This window comes from Rhamphochromis sp. 'chilingali' (assembly GCF_963969265.1).
Source record: "Rhamphochromis sp. 'chilingali' genome assembly, chromosome: 9".
Lineage (NCBI taxonomy): Eukaryota > Metazoa > Chordata > Actinopteri > Cichliformes > Cichlidae > Rhamphochromis > Rhamphochromis sp. 'chilingali'.
Window position 1 is genome coordinate 11076251 of NC_137936.1, and position 21336 is coordinate 11097586.

A 21336-nucleotide genomic window follows, 5' to 3' on the forward strand; every position below is an offset into this window, starting at 1 on the left:
AAACAGTTAAAAAATAGTTATATAAATGTATGTAATATATAAATTATAAATGTTATTGAAATTGACTCTTTATGTACTGTGTTAATGACAGATCTCAGACTGCTACAGTGAAGGGATGTTTCGGGCATTTTCCCAGCACATCCTGCATCGACTCAACATCACACAAGACAAGCCAAAGGTAGGAACAAAATCTCTAGGGAAACACAGCAATTACTTTTCCTGTGTCCGAGTTATACCATATAATATACATAACACCAAATAATTTCTCATAAATAACATTATGGCTGCACTTCACCACTATAGAGAACCTGTGAAAGCATTCAGAAGTTTCTTTCTTGTGCATAGATCATACTGCTACTGAATCAAGCCTTTGAACAATTATTTTGGTTAAAAAGTTTTCAGTTAAAAGCTCGTTTGCGACCACTTCTGTGGACTCACTGTTTGCATAACAATTAAGATATTGTTTCTTGAGCAGACTTTAGGGAGAGCAGTAGTGCCTCTTACCCTATGTATTCACAATAAAATTGTGGGACTATGTAAGATAAAAGTACTTACTGAGCTGCTTTGGTGGTCTCAGGTAAAATTTGATTTGCTCATTGATATCATGGGTTTGATTCATGGAAAAGGCTAAACTGTAATCAGTGGGACATTGACTAATACATTCAGTAAATAAAGACTAAGCATAAGTTGGATGTATTTTAAATTTTTTTCTTTGCTAATGCACGTTTATCTCATCTTATAATGTCTATATTAAAATGTTTATTTTTCTGTAAAGCCATTTTCAGAAACAGCAGGTCTGATGCAATGGGTAATGCCTCTTCAGGCTACGAGTTTAACAGTAAGAGCAGGTAAAACATTATGAGTGAAGGATGGTCTCCTTTTGAGGGATTTATTGCCACAGGTTCAGGCTGGTGTCTGTTTATTTAGTCTTTGTCTTTGACTTCTCTAGAGAGGTGGATGGGACTTTTGTCTTCTGTTAGAATTGCTAAGCTTAAAGACTAACAAAAGCACAAATAGGAACAAAACATTTTGCACATACATTTTAACATTTTCCCCCAGTGACATTGCTTATTTTATTGTGTCTTACTTTGTCTTAGCTTTCATGGCACTTAATGTTCTTATTTCTTTTACTCTTTTTGTGTACAGTATTTTGTGACTGTTTGTTTGTGAAAAGCACTTAATAAATAAACTTTACTTATTTTATTTACTTACTTGCTTACAGCTACAACCTGTGGACAAGGGTCTGGAAAGTTCGTCATAGAGCCTACAAATGGCCAATGCACTTTAAGAACCTGTAGATTTTATTTTTTTTCTTGGTTTTTTTTACAGTTAACATGAATATGTGGAAGCAAATAGCCCACCGGTAGAAGTGTCTTGAATCTTCTGCAGCCAGAGTCTCGTTAATGGTCTAGTGGTTAAGATTTGGTGCTCTTGCTGCCATAGTCTGGATTCAATTTCTGATAGGGAATGTCAAGTTTTTTCCCAGGTCGCAGTTGAATACCCTAAAAAATTTCCTTTTCCTAATTCCGCTTCTTTTCTACAGCGGTTAGCTCAAGGCTTTTCATATTGTATGATTATAGCCCTGTAAGACAAGAGGGTCTCTCTCATATCGCTCTCTTTTTCTAACTGCTTTTTCCTCACTTTGGTGGAAAATGTAATGAAATCAAGGAAAGGTTTGAAGAAGATTTTACAAGGTCTTAGGAAAATAGAAGCATGTTGCTTAAAGAATCCCAACTGCACTTACCAACTCCCTAAGAGCGTGATGGGAGATCTGTGCCATTTTGAAACTAGAGTTTCAAAAAGATGGACTACAAAGTGCATGTTTTACTTTATCTCAACGTGTTCTCACCATGTTTTTTTCATGCGGGTCATATAGTACATAATATAATGTCATATTCTTAAAATATGACATTATATTATAGAAAATGAACATATAGCCTATAAAAGAAAATACATTATTCTTTCTTTCCTTTCCTAGTGATTCAGTTCCTCCTTTCTGTAAAGGCTTTCGATGACTGAAATGCAATTCCCTCCATTAATCAATTATCCAACTCAGGGTGGGTGGGTAAGCATCTGGGTCCTATCCCAGCTGACCTGAAGTAAAAATTAATTTACTGATAATTCAAAATGCTTGCAATAATGGAAACGGAACTATGGCAAATCGTAAAGGTGGTTTATTTTAATACAGTGTAATACAACCTATAATCTTCACTCAAGGCAACACCTGAACAGGAAGAAGATTTCGCTGCAGCATTGAAAACAATTTATCAAGTTAATGCATGAGGTGGAAAACAGTTTTAATTAACATTTACATGGTCTGTTCTATCTCTTGTGTTTTGTTGATCACTGCTCTAAGTAGTAGGACGGTATTATCGTCTCTCCTTTCATTAAGGATAGTCCACTGTAGCTTATGCTAAATGAGGTAATTAAGAAACAAGGTAACTAAATTTTCTTTGTATCTGGACACAAATACTTCCAGGGAACCTTCCTAAGCAAAACTGACTATTCGGCTGCACCCATAATTTGTAGAAGCAAATTACACACGTGGACGCTCTAATGCTTGGCAGTTGAGTATTACACCGACATTATGGATGTGCACTATAAACTTCAATAGGAAGTCTTTAGGAATAAGGAAAAGAAACATAATTTCCTCTTCCATATTCTGTAAGTAACATTCAGAAACATCTGGCCCAGACTCTGCAAAAGTCCACGATCGATGCCTTTAAAAATGTTTGCCTTGATGGCACCTCCTCTTTTGCACTGAGTCTGCCATCATTTGCCATCAGCAGTAAGTGTAACATAACCACGATGTTGACTTCTACAATAGTTGATTGGTTATTGGATACTAAGTGCATCAATGACACTACACCTACCCCAACACCCACCTCACCCCAACCTGATATAGTACTTTCTGAAAGAGTACACGCATAACTGTATACTGACAGTGCCATGCACTCACTTCCTTATTCATATTCTTCATCTATAACTCTCCAGACCTCCTCATAAGTGCTTTATGGTGCCATGCTTGTAATGATTGACTGTATCTTTATGACCAGCGAGGCCCGATAACTTCTTCCTTCCTGTGAAGCAGCTCATTGGGTATTCATATTCTTCACTGGAAATATGCTAAGAGGCTTTTCAGTGAGACACGGGGCTACGGGCGATAGCAGGCTGGCAACTGAATGAGAGGTCTTCCCAGCCCTGACCCTCTTCCCAGCTCTTTCTTTCATCCTTAGATTAATGACATCAGGCAGAAACTCACGCTGCTCTCCTTTATTGTGTCCTATCCATTTGCTACTGCCATCCCACTCCTTCTATCTCACCTCATCTTAATTTGCTGTCTTTTTGTTTCGCTCAATTGGCTTTTCCCCAATACTCTTTGAAATATATTTGAATTCGAAAAAGAGAAATTGTGTCTGTACTGATTGCATATATAATTACCACTGAGGTATAATAGTTTGGTTTTTTTGTATTTAGATTATTTCACTGGTTTGAACTTCCTGCATTTATTTTGATGATAAGCTAATGAAGGGCCCTTACTGTTTAACAGTATGTTACAGATTGTGACCCCTCCAAAAGTCTAAATACTCTTTCTGATCACAAGATGGCAGTAGTAGACCGTGAAAAGAAATATCCCTAAGCTGGCTGTCTGGACTAATAAGATTATTTCAGGAAAAAAAATCTCATTGTCACATTAAAAATTGGACTCTAAACGTGATTTTAGGCTATTGAGATTATCCACTGCGCTGTAAGTGCGTTAATTTGTATGAGCACCATGTTTTCCCAGCTGTCTATCTCTTGTTTGTCCTTGGCTGATTGTTTATTGGGTGCGTTGCTGTTTCCAGGAGGGGCGTGTTCGTGTCACCCTGCTTGCACGCAGCACAGAATACAGAAGGATACTAAACCAAATGGAGGTGAGTCCAGCACCACTGGCCCTTCTCTTTGTCTCTTTCTTCCTTGTACCTGTTCTTCACTCTGCAGGACAGGCGGCACAGAACTCTCCTGTTTTCTTACCGCTTGTCCTCCTTTTTCTTTCTCTTTGTCTTCTGTCTCTTTTACATTTCTGTCTTTACTTTATACAACTCCCTCACACCTCCTCCTTCAGCTATCGATTTACTGCCCACCTCTGTTAAGTGCCTATTTAAAATCTTATTCGTTATAAAAAGTATGAGTAAAAAACAAGGCTTGTGATTTATATTGTCACTGTCTGTATTTGTTTGCTGTCTCATTGATCACAGAACCTGTTCTTTTGTTGTTGTTACAGCTGGTAAATGCCCTCAAGACTGTGCCTTCACTGGAGGTCAATGTGGTAGACTACAAATACAAGTGAGTTATAGAGCGCTGGCTACACGAGTCTAGGAAGCTTTCAGTGCTGCTCAGCATTGGTCACCACACATTGTTATACAGCTGTGTGTAAGAATAAAGGAATCAGTCACAATGACTGATGTGTAACTCATTGTCTGTCTTTCAGGGATGTTCCCTTCCTGGAGCAGCTGAGGATCACCCACAACTCTGACATCTTTATAGGGATGCACGGGGCTGGTCTCACCCACCTCCTCTTCCTCCCTGACTGGTCTGTCATCTTTGAGCTGTGAGTGACATTGTCCATCTGTGTGTCAGCTGTACACATGCATGTGTGTATGGTTGTGTGTATGTGTGAGTAAAAGCCAGGTGGAGCACAGGCACGGGGAGAGCAGTTTGTTTTGCAGCCTGCTCTGTCCAAAGTACCCCTCAGCCACTTGGTATATGACTGTGAAATACTGTCTAATTAAGCAGCTCGTCATCACACCTGGCAATCCTCAGCAAAGGAGCTACTTGAAATGTGTGTGTGTGTGTGTGTGTGTGTGTGTGTGTGTGTGTGTGTGTGTGTGTGTGTGTGTGTGTGTGTGTGTGTGTGTGGAAGCATAGAGAGAGTTGGGTGTAGATTTTGGAGGGTGACACAAAGGAAGAAGCACTGTGTGCATAGAGAAAGAGAGACAGAGAGAGAGAAATTGAGCTAGAACGAGGGAAAGAGAGGCAGATCGAGGCGAGCAAGAGATAAAGTGTCTGCATCCGTCCCTCCTAGATATAACTGTCAGGATGAGAGCTGCTATCGAGATTTGGCTCGGCTGCGGGGCATTCGATACGTGACTTGGCAGAAAATGGACAAAGTGCTCCCACAGGACAAGGTAGGGGAAACTCCTGTATACGCCATTAGCTTCCCAGTACCCCAGCAGCAGCTTTGGTAATTCATCTCACCTGTGTAACATAAGTGTACACACACTTAACCTCACATGTGCACACTGAATTACGTGCAGTTATTGGTGCAACAGAACAAATGTAAAGACTTCATTTCGTACTTATATAACATCTTTGTCCTCTTCGTGTAACAGTGAGGTTAGCGTGTAAACACACACGCCTATGCTCTTATGTTGTCTTTCTCCTGTGCTTCTGTGTTTCACACATCCTCTCTAATGCTTCTCTCAGGGTCACCATCCCACCCTTGGGGACCATCCGAAGTTTACCAACTACTCCTTTGATGTGGAGGAGTTCATGCGCCTTGTGCTGGAGGCAGCCGATTATGTCACGCACCATCCTAAATGGCAGCGCCGTGCCCTTCGTGATGAACTCTAGAGCGTCTGTGAGTGGACCGAGGGGGCGCAGACATCTGGCTGCTGAAGAACTCTAAACTTTAACCTGCTTTTTTCTGTGATGGGAAAAAAAACTTCACATTGGCAGAGTAATCGTTAAGGTATCTTGAAAGGTTGCCACATTTACCAGTGAATCACAGTGGTGCAGCGGGTTTTTTGTCACCTACTATCTGCTGCATTGACAGGTCTGGATGAATGAAAACAGTATGGCGGACAGCTCGAGTTTGAATGGCTTTCACTAGCTCTATTAGTGTCAAATCAGTTAAAGGACTAGGCGTGTGTAGTGGAACCATCTGGAAAGCAATAAGATGTGTCCTATGCTTCTTCATTACCTCCCTGCGTCTGCTTCATTCCACGTCGCCAGAGTTAGCAAATGAGCAGCTGTTACGACATTCCTTCACATGCGACATCTTGTCCCATTTGATCAGTGTCACGTTGACGGGAGCCTCTAGAGTTGTTGACAGTCACGCTAGAATTTCTGCGCACATCCTGCATAAACCAGTCTAATACGGTGAACAGTATTCACATGCTGGATTCTCACATCCAATTTGACACATCCAGTTGTAGTCTGACATTTTGAAATCGTGGTTTTAAGTTACAATCTCATCCCAAACACATAGAAGTCTAAATGGTAAGATACAGCATGTGTGTTCCCTACTGCCATGATGTATTTTCTGTTGTATCAGTATTAATGTTTGTGTGTTTAAATGCAGGAATAGTATTTAGAACAGTAACGGTGCATACACGTATGTGTATGTTGTATGTTAGGATGTATGTGTATGTAAACCTTAACACTCCAAACATACTGATAAAGACTGTTTTAGGATGAAAAGCAAAAATATTTAACTGGCTTTGCAGCTCTACTCTTTGCTGCTGGATCTTTATTTAAATTTGACCTGGTTTTCTTTAATATTTGTCACATTTATTATTTAAAAATATATTGTGCTGGTTTGATTGAATACCTTTTGATGCCAATGCCTTTTTCATTATAAATTCCTTTGCATTTTACCAAAGGAAAGTGTCGTTATGGTCAAATAATGAGAGTGCTGCTATTATCTGTTACCTTTTCCAGAGACTTCTGAATGCTGTTAGTTTTGTATTTTACGATAAATTTGTCTGAATTGGAATGACACTTTGCATGCAGTCTGGTGCTATCCACAGGAGTATTTTGAGCGATCACAAGAAAATGTTCATATTTCTTGGCCTCTGAGCCTGATGTTTTATTTATCCATGAGACTGTGTTGGACTGAGTCAGACACTTGGTTGGGGCTTTCCTAGACTTGCGGGCAATTTCATATTCAGGAGCTGTGTTAAATTTTAAAATAAATAATTTTAAAAAAACATGCTGAAGCATATCTTTGTGTCTATGTAGGCCATATTAGGCATCAGAGATTTAATTCATCTTAATTTAATCAATCATCTTTTGAAGTCTGACCTTGGAGGGAAAAACTGAAGCCTCTGCCTTGCCAGTTCTTGCTGATGCCAGACAGCTCTTTGCTGTGGGTTTCATTATTTTACTGAGTTCAGGTCTAAGGAGGGAAAGGGCTCCTCGCAAAAGGGCACTTGTTCAGTTTTTACTGTCACCGTAATAAATCTGGATGACCTCAAAAACTACCCGAAGTACCCGCGTGACGGATCGTGGCCACATGGGGGCAGTACAACACCACACATGAGGCCAAATCACCAGCCTGCGCTGTGTGATCGTTCCTGACAGACTTGGTTCAACGGTGTAGACACCGAGAATAATTTATTCACAAACGTACCCAGTGGGTCACAAAGAGACGATATTTGTTCAAAAGCGTTTGCTTCAATATCCCAAGTTTGCTGTCAGCAGTCGTTCTCCTGCGTGTTCTTTTCGGATGTTGTGTCTGAACTTTCAGAGTATTGACAGACACCGGGCCTGTCTGGGATGGACACTATTTATGGCCCTGCTCGGGTTACTGCCAGTGACCTCGTAAAGAAATGAAGAATCTTGATGCAGAGGGGGATCAAAAGCAGAGGAACCAGGATGTCTGTTTTCATTAACCTTCATGACCGCTGCGAATCGATGAGTAAGTCATGGTTTTTAGCGCAAAACTGACCAAAGCGCATTCAAAATGGATCGTCTGCCTGGAAGAGAAGGCGCACTCGGTCACCCAAATAATTTCCAGCATGAGATAAACTGCAGAAAGTTACAAGTACGTAAAACTTTCCCTATGTGTGCGCACACGACAGCTTTTGTTCAGGGTTCCTTCTCTTGCCTGTCAGGTCTTGCCTTTCTACCTTAGGCTTCAGTTCAGACTTCTAAGGATGCACATTACGGCTATTCCCCGTCATGAAAATGTGGATTTTTTTTTCTTCAGTGAGAATTAATAATAGCGTCAAGATGATGAGAGCGATTTCAAATAAAGACTGAGGTTTAATTACTGGATGGAATTCCAAACAAAGCGATTGGATCACGTCTGAGCCGTCAGTCCTTCATTCTTTCATAAAGCCATTTCTTGCTGTAATTTGCAGCACGATCATTAGCATAGTCTAATATATCTCAAAAGACAAACATTTCTCACGCCGAACTCAGACAAATCAATTGCAGCCCGCTCATCTTACCATGGCCACTTTTCCAGGCGTGCCCACACCAGAAAAAACAGTGCATTTCAGCAGGATTAATGCAGGAATATCGATCAAGTAGTAAGAAATATTCCTCAAGTTATGAACAGACATTTCCATAATGTTTTTCTCCCCTGTTATTGGGGTGGGGGTGGGGGGTGGAATAATTCCAAACGATATCCTATAACCCTGGTCTCTCTCTTTACATGACATGCCAGGAGGCCTTCAAGCATATACTCTTACTTTTTCCACAACACAGAAGGTCATTTCTGCGACCTTTAGCATTTCATGTTAGCTTAAACGCCAAAACGGTTTGTTTTGTTGTTGTTGTTTTTTTTTTAGGAAAAATAAATCTGGTGACTTTGAAATCTCTAAATGCAATGTGAGGTAAAACGCAAGGAAATTTAATTTCACACCATTCGGCGCTTTCCAGAAAAGTGGCCAGGTCCACATGATGCAGCTTCCTTTTATACTATCTGACCCTCTGACGAACGATAGATGAGATAAGTGCTGTGGGCTGTTGCATCCATTAGCTGCCTCACTTTAAGATAAAAGGCCTCAGATCCCCACTGGGACACACGGGTTCAGGACTGTAGATACAATCACTTGCCGCTACAAACAGGATATAGTATCAACTTTTTTCCCGCCCCCTCCTTTACTTACCATTTACACCGTTAAACCACTTTTATCTCCAAAGTGGATTAGCCGCTTGACAGCAAAGTAAATCCACAGAAAAGCCCGGTGACGGAACACCGGAACAGTCTGGAGCTGTCCAACTCGCTGAATTTGTATGCAGTGCGTCTGGCGCTCTCCGTGGTGCTGAAACTAGGAAACTTGCTTCGGTTTAATGTTTTTTATCTGGATCTTGCGAGTAAAAGTGCTGCATGTACCTCACTCCTTGCAAACCTACATCAATGTCTAATCTGTTCTCAGTTCAAAGCCAGACAGATCGATTTGTAATAGATTCAAGCAAAGATTAATCGGTTCAAAGCAACACACTGGACTTTCTCACTCTATACACAGGGGGCAAAAATGGTCCCAAGGTGCTTAGGGCAGTGTCAGATGAAGGTGCCTGAGATTACCTATGCTTCATGATGTGGTTCACGGCGCGTGGTTCATTTTTGTATAAATTTTAAAGAAGCAATAAGAGAAAAAAAAAAGCCATAACCTCAAAAAATACAATTAAAAAAACAACCTCAGCGGACACTGAGTCCATCTTGTCGCGCAACAATGCTGGCAACAAGAAGACAAGGAAGACATCTGAGTCTGTCTGATAGCCCTTACTTTTGGGTCGTTAGCAGGCATCCACATCCCCAAAGTCTTAACGACTGCAAATGCAGCGCAAAGCAATCAATCGCCATCAACACACAAGAATATTCTGGGGATGGAATAATTGATAGGCTGTCTCCTGGTGCGTAACGGAGAGGCTGCGGTGATTAAATTCTGTTTAACATCTTGGTGGGTGAAAGGGAGGTGGTGATAGTGGGTAGTTTTACATCATCCGCGTGCATATCCGAGCAAGGAACCTAAGTATTGACATCCACACACTGTTTGTAACATGAGCGAAGTGTTGGGGCGAGGTGGGCTATTATTTGACGAGCACAGGTCAGCGATTTTTGCACAGTCGCGCACCTGTCAGTCACTCGGGAACAAAAGCAGACAATCCTACTCACACACACACACACACACACACACACACACACACACACACACACACACACACACACACACACACACACACACACACACACACACACACACAAGGGTACACGAATAATGAAGTGGCGATAACTGAAGTGTGAATGTTCAGCTTGTGATCCCTACTAGGCAAATCCATAGAAATCATTGATGTGCATTGTACGTGTACTTCGTACCTTAACAGACACCGAAACTACTGATCGGCTTAAACAAACAAGCCAAAGTGGGAAAAATGATCTAAAATCCTTTTAGGTCGACATCACTGATTTCTCATTCAAATATGATTTGCAACTTGTGCCATATAGCTTATGTCCTGAAGAAATTTCAGGACTTAATATAACCTCAGCGTTTAAAAATTCTGGAAATCAAAAGTGAGATGGAACACCTTAAGATTAACTAATGGCAATCCAAAACCCCCACAAACCAAACCAAACCAAAAAAACAACCCACTGACGTGTGTCTCATCTCTCCTTGGACCTATACGTACGGTCCAGGCTACTTGTAAACTACATGACATCAGTGAGGAAGAAGGGGTGTACTAGGGAGCTGGTGAACTGGGCGGGCGCTGTTGCACGTGTTCTGAATGGGGAAGACGGGCTCGCATCGCATTTCTCAGGTCCAATCGATCCCTGCTCGGGAGGAGCGACGGGAGAGCAACTATCACTCCTATATCACTATACCATCACTCTCATCAGCATCTCCCCGGCGACTATAACGCCTCTGTGTGACAGACTCACATAACGAGATGAACTTGTGCGGAGTGTCATCAACCCGGTGTCGCTTTGGGGGAATTACGCACTTCTGATGACTTTCTCCTCAGTCTGGTTCTGAGATGGGACTCAACGAGATCATGGCAAGTTGGAGCACGTCCTTATTACGCGATCCCTGTCTTCTAGCCCGGTTTCGGAGGGTTGGCTCTGCGGAGTGGCAGCATATCTCCTCACTCATTCTTTAGCGTGTTTGTGCGCGGGTACCCGGACGGAAGACTTACTAGGATTGCCCTGTTTGGTGTGAAAACAAAACGCCTTGGAGTTGAAACAGAAAGTGGCAAAGCTCTACTATCGCCTCACCTGGACTCTGTACAGCTACCAAAGATCATGCCATCGCGGTTATAGATTTGGGTAAGATGTTTTACCCCCTTCTCTTTAGATTAAATTAGTATAATTCACGTTTAAGTTCTCTTTGTCTCCTTCATAACGCGCGGTCTGTAGGCTAAAGCGTAAAGGCTAGGGTCGGAGGAGGACTTTGTATGTGGAACATTTTTCTATGTCGAGCAGAGAGAGAAGAGGTGGCGACTGACTGGCAAACTGAAAGCAACTTTGCTGCTGTTTGGCTCAGAGCGCAGCGGACACGCTTTGCTGGGGAACGATGTGTTATTAACAGCGTAATTTTCATAGAAAACCTCGCCGATCTCCTGATCACTCATGTCTCCTCATTTTCATAGCTTTGCGTAAAAGAATGGAACACACGACGAGCCCGTTCAAACGGCCGTCCGTCCTGTGATAATGTGCAGCGCGTGCCGTTAGAAAGATCGCGGAAAAATGAGGTGAGATTGATGCAGTGTTTCATCACTGTGAGGTTAAATAAGCGATCGGTTCCGCTTAGCACCTATTGAGTGCTCCGCCAGGCTGATCCGCTGACCAGACTCTTTTTGCTCGCCTTCTAATCTCTTTGCATGGATTGAGATCGGCTGGGAATAGCGGGGCGCGCGCAGCTCAGACGTAGAAGAGAGAAATGAAGTGCCGCCGGGTTCTCCAAGCAGATTGCGCACGGAGCCAAGGAGGTGTGTTGCAGAACCTAATGGCCACACTCTATTGGGCGTACACGCACAGAAGCGTCTCTCTCTCTCTCTCTCTCTTCTCTCCCTTTCTGTGTGTGTGTGTCTTTGTCTAGTGCACACACACACACACACACACACACACACACACACACACACACACACACACACACACACACACACACACACAGCCCGAGTGGGGAAAATTACTCGGTGCATGTTAATGGGCGCAGTAATGAGACCCAACCCCTATCGTGTTGTAATTGTTAGTCATCCTTGTCTCCACCCTCCCTCTCCCTTCCCTTCGCGTGTATCCCTGCCCGTCCTGTGGCTCGGCTCTGCAATTTGTACTGTATTGTGTAATTATTTCCCCATTGCCGGTAGTGGCACTCCACAGAAAGCGGTGTCATTAGTGTGACAGGGCCGACAGGCGAGGGAGAGGGGAGCCTGGTGGAGGGGATCGGTCCGGAGACTTAATTCTCATTGACAGTCACATTAACACAGGAGCAGCACTCTTAATCCTGTGGAGATTACTCTCTCCAACCTGACTCCCTGTCACCCACCCATCCTCCAGGGGCTCACTTACTCACACGCTGTGACAAACACCTGTAAGAGGGTGGCACTCTGATATCTGTGCGTCTGTCTGCAGTGGATGGCTTCTCCTCTGTCTTTGTCAACCTTTTCCACCCTTCACCCCCTCTGCCTCTCTTCCTCCGCAGCCCCCCTCCAGATCCACGCACATACACAGTTTTCACACACACAATTTTATCATCCATACCCTTCCCTTTTCTCCCCCTTCCTCTTGTAGCAGGTCCCAGTGATGGGACAACAGGTATCCTCTGAAGACTATTCTGCTCTACATGTCTCAACAACCTCCTATCTACTTACCCCACAGAGAGCTGATTGGGATGACTGGATGGGAATGAGGTGGGAGGGATGGATTGTGTGCATTTGTGATTGTGCATGAGGACACAGCCAAGCAGAGAGGCCACGACAGCGAGGAGGAGGAAAGGGAGAGCAGGGGAGGCGAGAGAAATGAGCTGGAGAGACAGAAATGATGATGCAAGGGAAAGATGTGTATGTGCGAAAGGGAGAAACAGAAAGCCTATATGTGAAATGACGTGTGTCTGTAATAGCAGGAACTCTGCACAATGGCATCTTGTAAATCTGTGTACTTGTTTATGTGTGACGGAGGGGTGAACACTGCATATTTGAGATGATGATGATGATAATCTGTGCATGTGTGTAAAAGGTGTTGTGGGTGATATGTGAATAAGCAAGAATTAGACATGTAGGACTGATGAGGTGACAGCAGCGTGACAGATTGGAGCTCACCTCCACATGTACGCACACACACACACTGGCATAAACAGATTTCTGTGATAAGTGGATTCTTCCTGACTAAGAGGAGGAGGAGGACAAGGAGTGGTAGAAAAAAAAGACCAGAGAAGAAGACTAGAGAGGCATGTCACTGTCCATGTCACCGGGAGAGGGATAGGGGAAAGGACCCTCATTTGTAAATGACAATGTCCTGGACAGCTTTTCATTTCAGGCAGCTTCTGGGGATATTGAGTCAGAAAGCATGAATAGACGTCATGTAACAGCACTGGAAAATAATGCCGTCACTCATCGTCATGAAACCAGGCTCAGTGAAAGCAAGCTCTAAGAGGACTATTGTGTCTTCTCAAAAATATGAGATCCATGACTTTAATGGAGGAAGGAGCGACATTAGATCAATAAGTAAGAGTGTGGTATGCATCTCACTTTTGTTTCAACCACAAAACCACAAGTGGACAGAAGTCATGACCTGTGGTGAAAAAAAGAGTAAAGTTCAGCTGGTGCTTACAGGCCAGGGGGATAACATTTGATACATCATTAACTGTGAAAGGTGGCTTAGAGTAGAATGATATCCAGAGTGTATCTATCGGTTAATGAACGATACATCAATTCAATTCAATTCAATTCAGTATGTATAGTACCAAATCACAACCTCAAGGCACTTCATATTGTAAGGTAAAGACTCAACAACAATACAGAGAAAACCCGGGCAATCAAACAAATCCCTTTGAATTAGCACTTGGTGACAGTGGGAAGGAAACACTCCCTTTTAACAGAAAGAAACCTCCAGGAGCCATGCATCACACGCTTCACTGTACTTTCTAATAAAAATGACCTCAAACAAACATTTTATCAGATTATGAAAGCATTTTAAAGCATCTCATGTTTTAACGTTTTCTTTCACACAGCAATCATTTTCTCATAGTAGGCTCCAGCTGGTCCCGGCAGTAAAGATCTCTTGTTGGAGGGCCACAGTTGTTCTTTACCTTTCATCCTGTCCTTTGTCAGACAGTCAATCAGTTGAAGACAACAAGGCCTTGGCTTTTCTGTGTGGTGTCATAACACCAGCCCTCTGACTAAGTCTAGCAGGTCTTGCATAGACTGGTAGCTTACACCGCCACATGAAAACTCCTGCTGTCCAGCTCAAGAGAAATGGTGAAAGACATAGCCGTGTATTTCAAACTTCTCACTTGTCTTGAAAATAGTAATTTGACTAGGAGTTATTGGATTATTGTCCACTTTGTGTCAGGAGCTTTTAAAGAATCTGTCATGTACTACTGAGGGGTTATTTTTTTAAAACAGCTGTTTTGCTAGTATATTTTGGAGTAATTCATTTATGTTTTAATTTGAGTCACTTCCAATTGGAAGAGAGTTTCGAGAATGCCGTCATCCCTTTGCAAACACTGAAAATAACTCCACCTTACAGCCCTCAAGGTGATATTCTCTGTAGCTCCGACTCACTTTGACCATGACAAATCTCCCTAAGTGATAGTAATGATTGTAATTGAACAGGCACAGTTGCAACCCACAGTGCTCTATCTATCACCTTGGATGCAATATGCTGCTTCCACTTGTGTGTGTGTGTGCTTGGATTTTTTTTTGTGTCCATCTGTGTGTGTCTCTTTGAGAGACTGCGTGTCCCTGTTCGCGGCCCCTCTGGCAGCTGGCAGATGTGCTGTTAACTGTGAGCGACAGTGTGAGTGTGTTCGTGGGATTATGAAAAGCTCCCGCTGTGCTGTGCTGCCCGGGTCCACTGTAAAGCCGCTGCGAAGAAGCCGTGTGGCGACGGCAGAGCCTGGGGCGGTCATCACAGCAGCCCTCAAACAACGCAACAGCTCGTGAGGGGGAAAGAGGGTTTCACCCCTGCGGGATTGGAGCTTTAAAAGGGAGAAGTTGTGAAGAAGAGGAAGGGATAAAAAAAACAAACAAAAAAACCCCCACAGAGTTGAAAGAGAGGAAGTGAGAGAGACGGCCTAATGCGGGAGCTGAATGGGATGCTGAAACTGAATGAGTGTATAAGAATTCAACAGGGAGGAGCATGATAGTCATGAGACGGTCAGAGGAATGTGTGTCTGTGTGTAGGGAGTAATGGGAGAGAGAGAGTAAATACCCCAAATCAATTCAACTTAACCGTAATTTGCTGTAAATCATGCATGAAGTGGAATTGTGCAAGCGTGCTATCTGTTGCCCATATTCCCCTGTATTGAACAATATATTATTTTTCCATCGGATCTGGGGCCCTCTAAAAAACATAGCACCATGGGTTCATTTAAAAATGTGTTTCCTCAAATGCATTTTGTGGACCCAGAGACAACAGCTAACTCACGCACAAGGACACTAATACATTTGTGCAATCTAAAATCCTCCTAAAGGGTTTTATGTGTGGTGCGAGCTTCCACATGGAATCACAGGCACTGGTGTAATTGCATTAAAAATTTCCTTTGTTGGTAGATCTGTCCCTGATATCTGTGTATGATCCTCACATAGAATTGCTTTGTGAGAGTGTGAGGAGGTTAAAGGCCCCGCCTGTCTCAGGGGAGCACAGTGATATGGTGTCATGCCCCGAAGACTCACAGACAAATTAATTCACTTATTGACACTGCTGACACGTCTCAGTGACTTTGTAAAATGAACAATTGATCCCCCCCCCCCCCCCCCCCCCCCACACACACACACACCTCTCTCATACTCTCGGCCTCTCTCTGTTTTCTCTGACTTCTTTTCCTCCTTTCATTCCTTCCACTCTGCTATTTCCACTGTCTACAACTCTTTTGTCTGTAAGCTGCTTCCTTCCCCCTGCTTTCACCCTACACGCACCAACCTCTCTTTTTTAATTTGACTGGCCAATTGACAGCCATGGCACGTATGGTAATTAATATAATTACACACAAGCTGGTCATTAACAGGAGTGGGGACTGAAATAATCAAGATGTCACTTGTCTGCATATCTGAGTTTCAGTGGGGATGTGCTCAGACAGCAAGAGAGTGAGAAATAACGTGTGCGTTTGCACGAGTGTGAGGGAGAAGAAGGGGAAAGGGAATGTGCTCCTTTACCTGTGTGTGTGTTTGTGTGGGCATTTAATTAAAACAATTGTGTGAACGAATCTAGCAGCCCAGAGAGTGTTCAGAGAATGTTTGTCCAGTGCTTTTTTCTGGGTCAAAGCAGTACGCACAACTAGAGGCCAAAAGCTCAAAGAAAATCAAAGCCAGCTCCACATCAAGGCTGTTTATTTTCCATTAATCATAATTTGGGCACAAAACAAAATGAATGGCTGCTGCTCTCAGGGGACTCTCTGTCAGGGCCCGGGTCTCCTTTTGTTTGGCTCCAGGCCGCCGTTCAATACCAGCAGCCACAGAAGAAGGGTCCAGTCAGAGTTAGCAATACACTGCAGCATGCACACTCTGCTCTTGACTCTTTCATTTTCTTATTCTTTGCACAGAAAGGTGAAGGGTTCTGTCACTTTATTACTACACTAGGTCATGCTGTGTCCTTCCTGCCTCACTGTGGTTAACCAGTTTTCTTCTTCATATAAGGCTTCTTCTATGGCTTGGGGAAAACAAGAAGTATATAACATATACTTACAATGAAAGCGTAAAGAAAGAGAAGAGAAAACAGACAAGGAAATATGTACACAAGACTAAAAAGTTGCTTTCCACATCATGCTAAAACCATGCAGACACACTGAGTGCACGATTACTAATTTGGCACTGAAAAAACCGCGACCGTGAAAAGCTACTTCCTATTTGTTTCTGTGCACGACACGATGAGTAAAATGTGAAAACCTGCTATGCAATCATTCTAGCACGAAGGCAGATCAGTTGCGGAAATGGAGAACTTACTGAGCGAGCAGAGCAGTACATAAAGATTGTGCTTCACCCCCCTAAATCACAGTCTCTACTTGTTTTTTTCTTCTTCTTTATCACAAAAGCAAGCTATGGCTAGAATAAAAGAGGAGTAACAACAAGAGAGAAGCATCAATACTGCAGATACCTAGTTTGTCTCGAGTGGAAAGGGGGGAAGAAAAGCTGCCAAAATGGGTGTGGGTGTGTACAATCATCAAAAAGTGTCTCCTATTCTTTCCTCCTTTCCATCCATCTTCCACCGCTGAGGGACACTGACTTTTAATGGCCTTTTATTGCTTTATTAGGGTGCGGCAGATTTACTGCTGGACCGTGCCTCTGTCTGTCAGCAGCTCTGAGGAGGATTTCTCTGATCTATGTTGGCTCAAGCTGGCTGTCTAGGTTTTAAATGACAAACTGAGGAAACCAGGGAGTGGGCCTTGGCCACAGACTTGTTGTATTAGTGAGCTAATGTTTATTAGCCTGTTAGTGCCTACGCTTCATCCCCTTTTGTAAAACAACTAACAGCGTACTCCCTCTCCCTGCCGCCCAATTCAGTGGAAGAGGATGCTAAAACACTTTAATGACACTTGTTAGCAATGTGGGAACATGACAGGTACATTTAGCAACCTTAGAAGTGCGTCTGCTGAGTTAATCTAACTGTACAACAGGTGTGATCTGCATAGATGGGTGTATCAGTAAAACGGCATGTTTGTGAATGGGTGACATGTGTACACCAGCTTATGAGCGGCATCCAGACTCCCAGGAGTGGCTGGTCGCCTGCTGCAGCACATGAAACGTATAGTGGGACTCTGATCATTTCTGGCTTTTATCTATGGAAGTGAAGGAGTGGAAAACAGTGAGGGAGAGGAAGTAAGATAAGTGCTGAAAAGAAGGGGATGTAGAAGTTGGCAGAGAGAGAATGAGAGCGGAGCCAAAGAACAACCTTGGAAAACACACCAAAGAATAGAGACACAAAAATAGATTCACTCTCTAGCTTGCTGCACATACCGCTCTAAATACACGTATATTTCTTGGCCGCCGGATTCTGAGACGATAGTTTGTGCAACAAGGTGGGATTTAGACTTAAGTGCAGGCCGATCAATTGAGTCATAATGGTACCTCAGTGCCAAGGCCATTCTCTGAACTCTGCAGTCGATGCCAGTGCCAGGCAATGGTCCCAAACTCAGACTGTTGCTTACAACTCTGTCTCTCCTCTCTCTCCGTCTCCTCACCTGGCCATTTCAGCAAATGTGGGGTTTTCCATTTAATTGCTTGCTGATTTATTGGAGGAAGAAATACAGTGGAGGAGGTGTGATGTTGCGGGTGGATGACAGTAAACAGATTCAGTGTTGCTCTGTATCTTTCAGGTGCCTTCTGACCCCCCCACCATAAAATATTTATAAGAATCATGTGCTATGACGTAGTATTAATCCTCAGCTGCTGTGTACCTCACACAGAGACCTAGTGCAGATTTTATTATGCAGTTATGCACACTGTCATACTGATTCTGCCAAAGACTATACTGAAACGCCTGTTCATAATATGTTAACAGTACAAAACAAACTAAAACAAAGTAATTTAGGATTTTAGGCATCAACTAAAAATTCTGTAGACGCTGTTGTTAATGTGAAAACAAAACATGCCTCAGTTCTGAAGATTTTCTGAAGGGTGGCCTGGATTTTATGCGTGCCCTTCATGTGTCTGACTCACATGCGTAATGTCTGACATTTTAAGATGTCTTCTTCATTATGAGTTTAAGCAGAGAGATTGTTGGGGTGTCATTAGAATTTGCAGTTGGGAGGTATTGAAAAAAGCAGAGATGCTGATCTGCACACTGAGGAGAGAAACGAAAAGGCACAAACGCACACACACACATATACACACACACATAGACACACATGCACGGAGGCAAGAATCCTTTGGCGAGCAAGGGTGAGGAGGAACAAACAAGAAGCAGGAAGAAAGTGAGCTGGGCAAAGGAGGACAGACAAATGCAAAAGGCTGTGCCATATGAATGCATACCGCAGTGTTAATTTAAGTTTGTACATTGTGCCTCACTGTGTGTAATAAAGTGCATTTGTGTGTGGGCACACACCAGCTCTATCTGCCCAGCGACCCAGAGGAAATGGCAAGGAGCACCATGCCGTATTGGTTTTAGAGCTGAAAGCAGACAAATATATAGAAGCAGAACATTACACATCCTAACTGAATGATAATACTGTGCATATCGGCAGAAATCTGAAACGCTTCACGTAAGATTCCACTGGGCTTTGTGCTTTTGCCCGTTTCATTTTCAATATCTTTCCGCCTTAGGGAGATGCACTTTGTTTTACACTGATATGCTTTTTGTCTGCTTGGTCTTTGTCTGGGCAGAGAAAATCAGCATACTGAGATGCTGGTGTGATGCTTGTGTGGTCTACAATCTTATTGTGTTGTTTTTTTGTGTGTTCACATTTATTGGAGTTCACCCAGAGACCACGTTCATGTATCCGGTAGCTCTACTTTTCTGTTTTCTTTGAATTTTGTATTCTATTTAAATAGTTTTAAATTCCAAACAAACCACTAAAATCCAATACTGAAAACCAATCTTGCCTAAGTAAAAAGAGTCTCATGAAATTGAACATATTCCACAAAAAAAAAAAAAGAAAAAATAATTTTTTTGTTAGATTCTGTTCAAGGTCCTTGTATTATCTATTTGCTGAAGAAACAGTACACAAAGCTCCTGCTAAATATGTAATTTGCAAGGATTATTTCTGAAAAGAATCACAAAGAAACAAAAACAAGACAAATAATATACTGTTTTTATGTAACTGATCACGAGGATCTGTCCATACATTATTTGGCTTGCAGTGATGTATGTGCAAGCTATTCATGTAGCTAATCAAATAAACATGCACATGTAATATAAATGTATATTTTATAAATATATTTTAAACCCATAAGACCCATTCAGATCTTACACAGTTAAAAAATGCATATTTATTTGTAATATTGATTGCACAGGGACAAAATGTTTATGATCTGACAGCAGTAAATATCTAGCATTTAAAATAAAGCCGCAATTGGCCCAATACAGCCAACATAACACAAACAGTCAAACCTAAACAACTATCATTGCCTCTCGCCGTGTAGTGTTGGGCAGACGAGCAGCATCTTCAGTCTTGGGGTAGTGTCAGAGGAAAGGCCTTGGGATCATAAAAAATTTAATGTGCAGTTCATAATGTGAGTCTATGCTCATTTAATTTTTATGTTAATTTCATCCTGCTTATTTTGATTGTGTTACTTTATGTGTTAGTGAAATGTGCTCAGCAGCAAGAACGCTCAGCTGTTGTTAGTTGCTGAGAATTCCTTCGTCCAAACCACCATGTTTAATGGATCGCCATCATCTTTTTGGTGGCTGGCGAGGCAAACATCAGCCTGTCAGTCAGTCGGATGGCTAAACTATCTCGTCAATAATCTGAAGCAGACTTCAACAGATACAAATCTCCTTCTTGTTTCTCATTCATTTTTAAAAGACATTATTTAATATTACAGAAAATTTCACAAAGCCTGCCTATGAACACTGGTACATACAAAACAAGAGACACTGAAGCTATCAAATAATGGTATGGCGCCTGTTTTTTGCAGTTCTGCCGAGCCGCGACTTCCTGTGCTGCCCTGACAAATGATATAATCTGTGAGTGACAAACAGCACGGTGTCACGGTAAACCCTTCCTGCGGGAAGTGTCTTAGCCTTTTATTTCTGATGCACAGCAAACATCTTTCCTGATGAGGTCAGAGACTGTATGCGGTATAATACATGCAAGTATAATTTTGCAAGTTCACGGGTGCATGTTCGTGATTGTGCACGCGTGCGTGTAGAGCACAGGCAGATGATGCTGTTTGGATGCAGGGCACACTGGATGTATTTGTGGCAGAGGTAGGATCGTCTCATTGCATGACATTGCGTGTCAGTCCTGTGTGTGTTTTCTGCAAGGAGTGACACAACCCAGGCCTCAAGACCTTGCAGGCGCCTGGTGAGGGAGGATGTGGAAGTGATGATACAGAGGCAGCGATTATTTTAGAAAGAGTGAGGCTTGATGTTCTTAGATAAACTTGAGGATGTCGTTACACTGTTTGCTAAAGTGTGCATGTCCTTCCTGCCAAACACAACAAGCTGATGATGACCAGCTGAGCCCCACGCACACGTCATCTTGCTTTAACATAATGTCACCAGAGACTTTGGCCTTTTACTGCAGTGTGTATGTTTGCTGATTCACACACTTATTCACAAATAGATACAAATAGATCTAGATATACAGTATATATAAGGTACATTTATTACACAGTTAAAAGGCTACAATCTGTGATCTGTGTGAGACACAATAAAGGTGACAGTATTGCTGTTACTGATGGCATATTTCACTGAGTCCCAGTGGGCTGCATCTGGAGACCACACACACACACACACACACACACACACAC

At 42.6% G+C, this 21336-nt stretch overlaps 2 protein-coding genes across 3 annotated transcripts in view; both read left to right on the forward strand.

Moving 5' to 3' along the window:
- The window catches only part of eogt (EGF domain-specific O-linked N-acetylglucosamine (GlcNAc) transferase), a 70376-nt gene extending 63419 nt beyond the window's left edge, over positions 1-6957 (forward strand). The window contains exons 11-16 of the mRNA XM_080890760.1: positions 92-178; positions 3846-3914; positions 4265-4326; positions 4472-4591; positions 5066-5168; positions 5467-6957. Of these exons, the coding sequence (XP_080746886.1) occupies positions 92-178; positions 3846-3914; positions 4265-4326; positions 4472-4591; positions 5066-5168; positions 5467-5613 (588 nt within the window). The 3' untranslated portion in view covers positions 5614-6957. The remainder of the gene's footprint in view (positions 1-91; positions 179-3845; positions 3915-4264; positions 4327-4471; positions 4592-5065; positions 5169-5466) is intronic.
- A 3674-nt stretch (positions 6958-10631) lies between these two features.
- Positions 10632-21336, forward strand: part of tafa4b (TAFA chemokine like family member 4b) — a 49260-nt gene continuing 38555 nt past the window's right edge. Inside the window, exon 1 of one of the 2 annotated variants that reach the window (XM_080891552.1) lies at positions 10632-11035. The gene's annotated coding sequence lies outside the window, so the exon portion shown is untranslated. Of the gene's footprint in view, positions 11036-11247; positions 11461-21336 lie in introns of those variants that run through there. The other variant, XM_080891553.1, reaches the window with a different exon arrangement.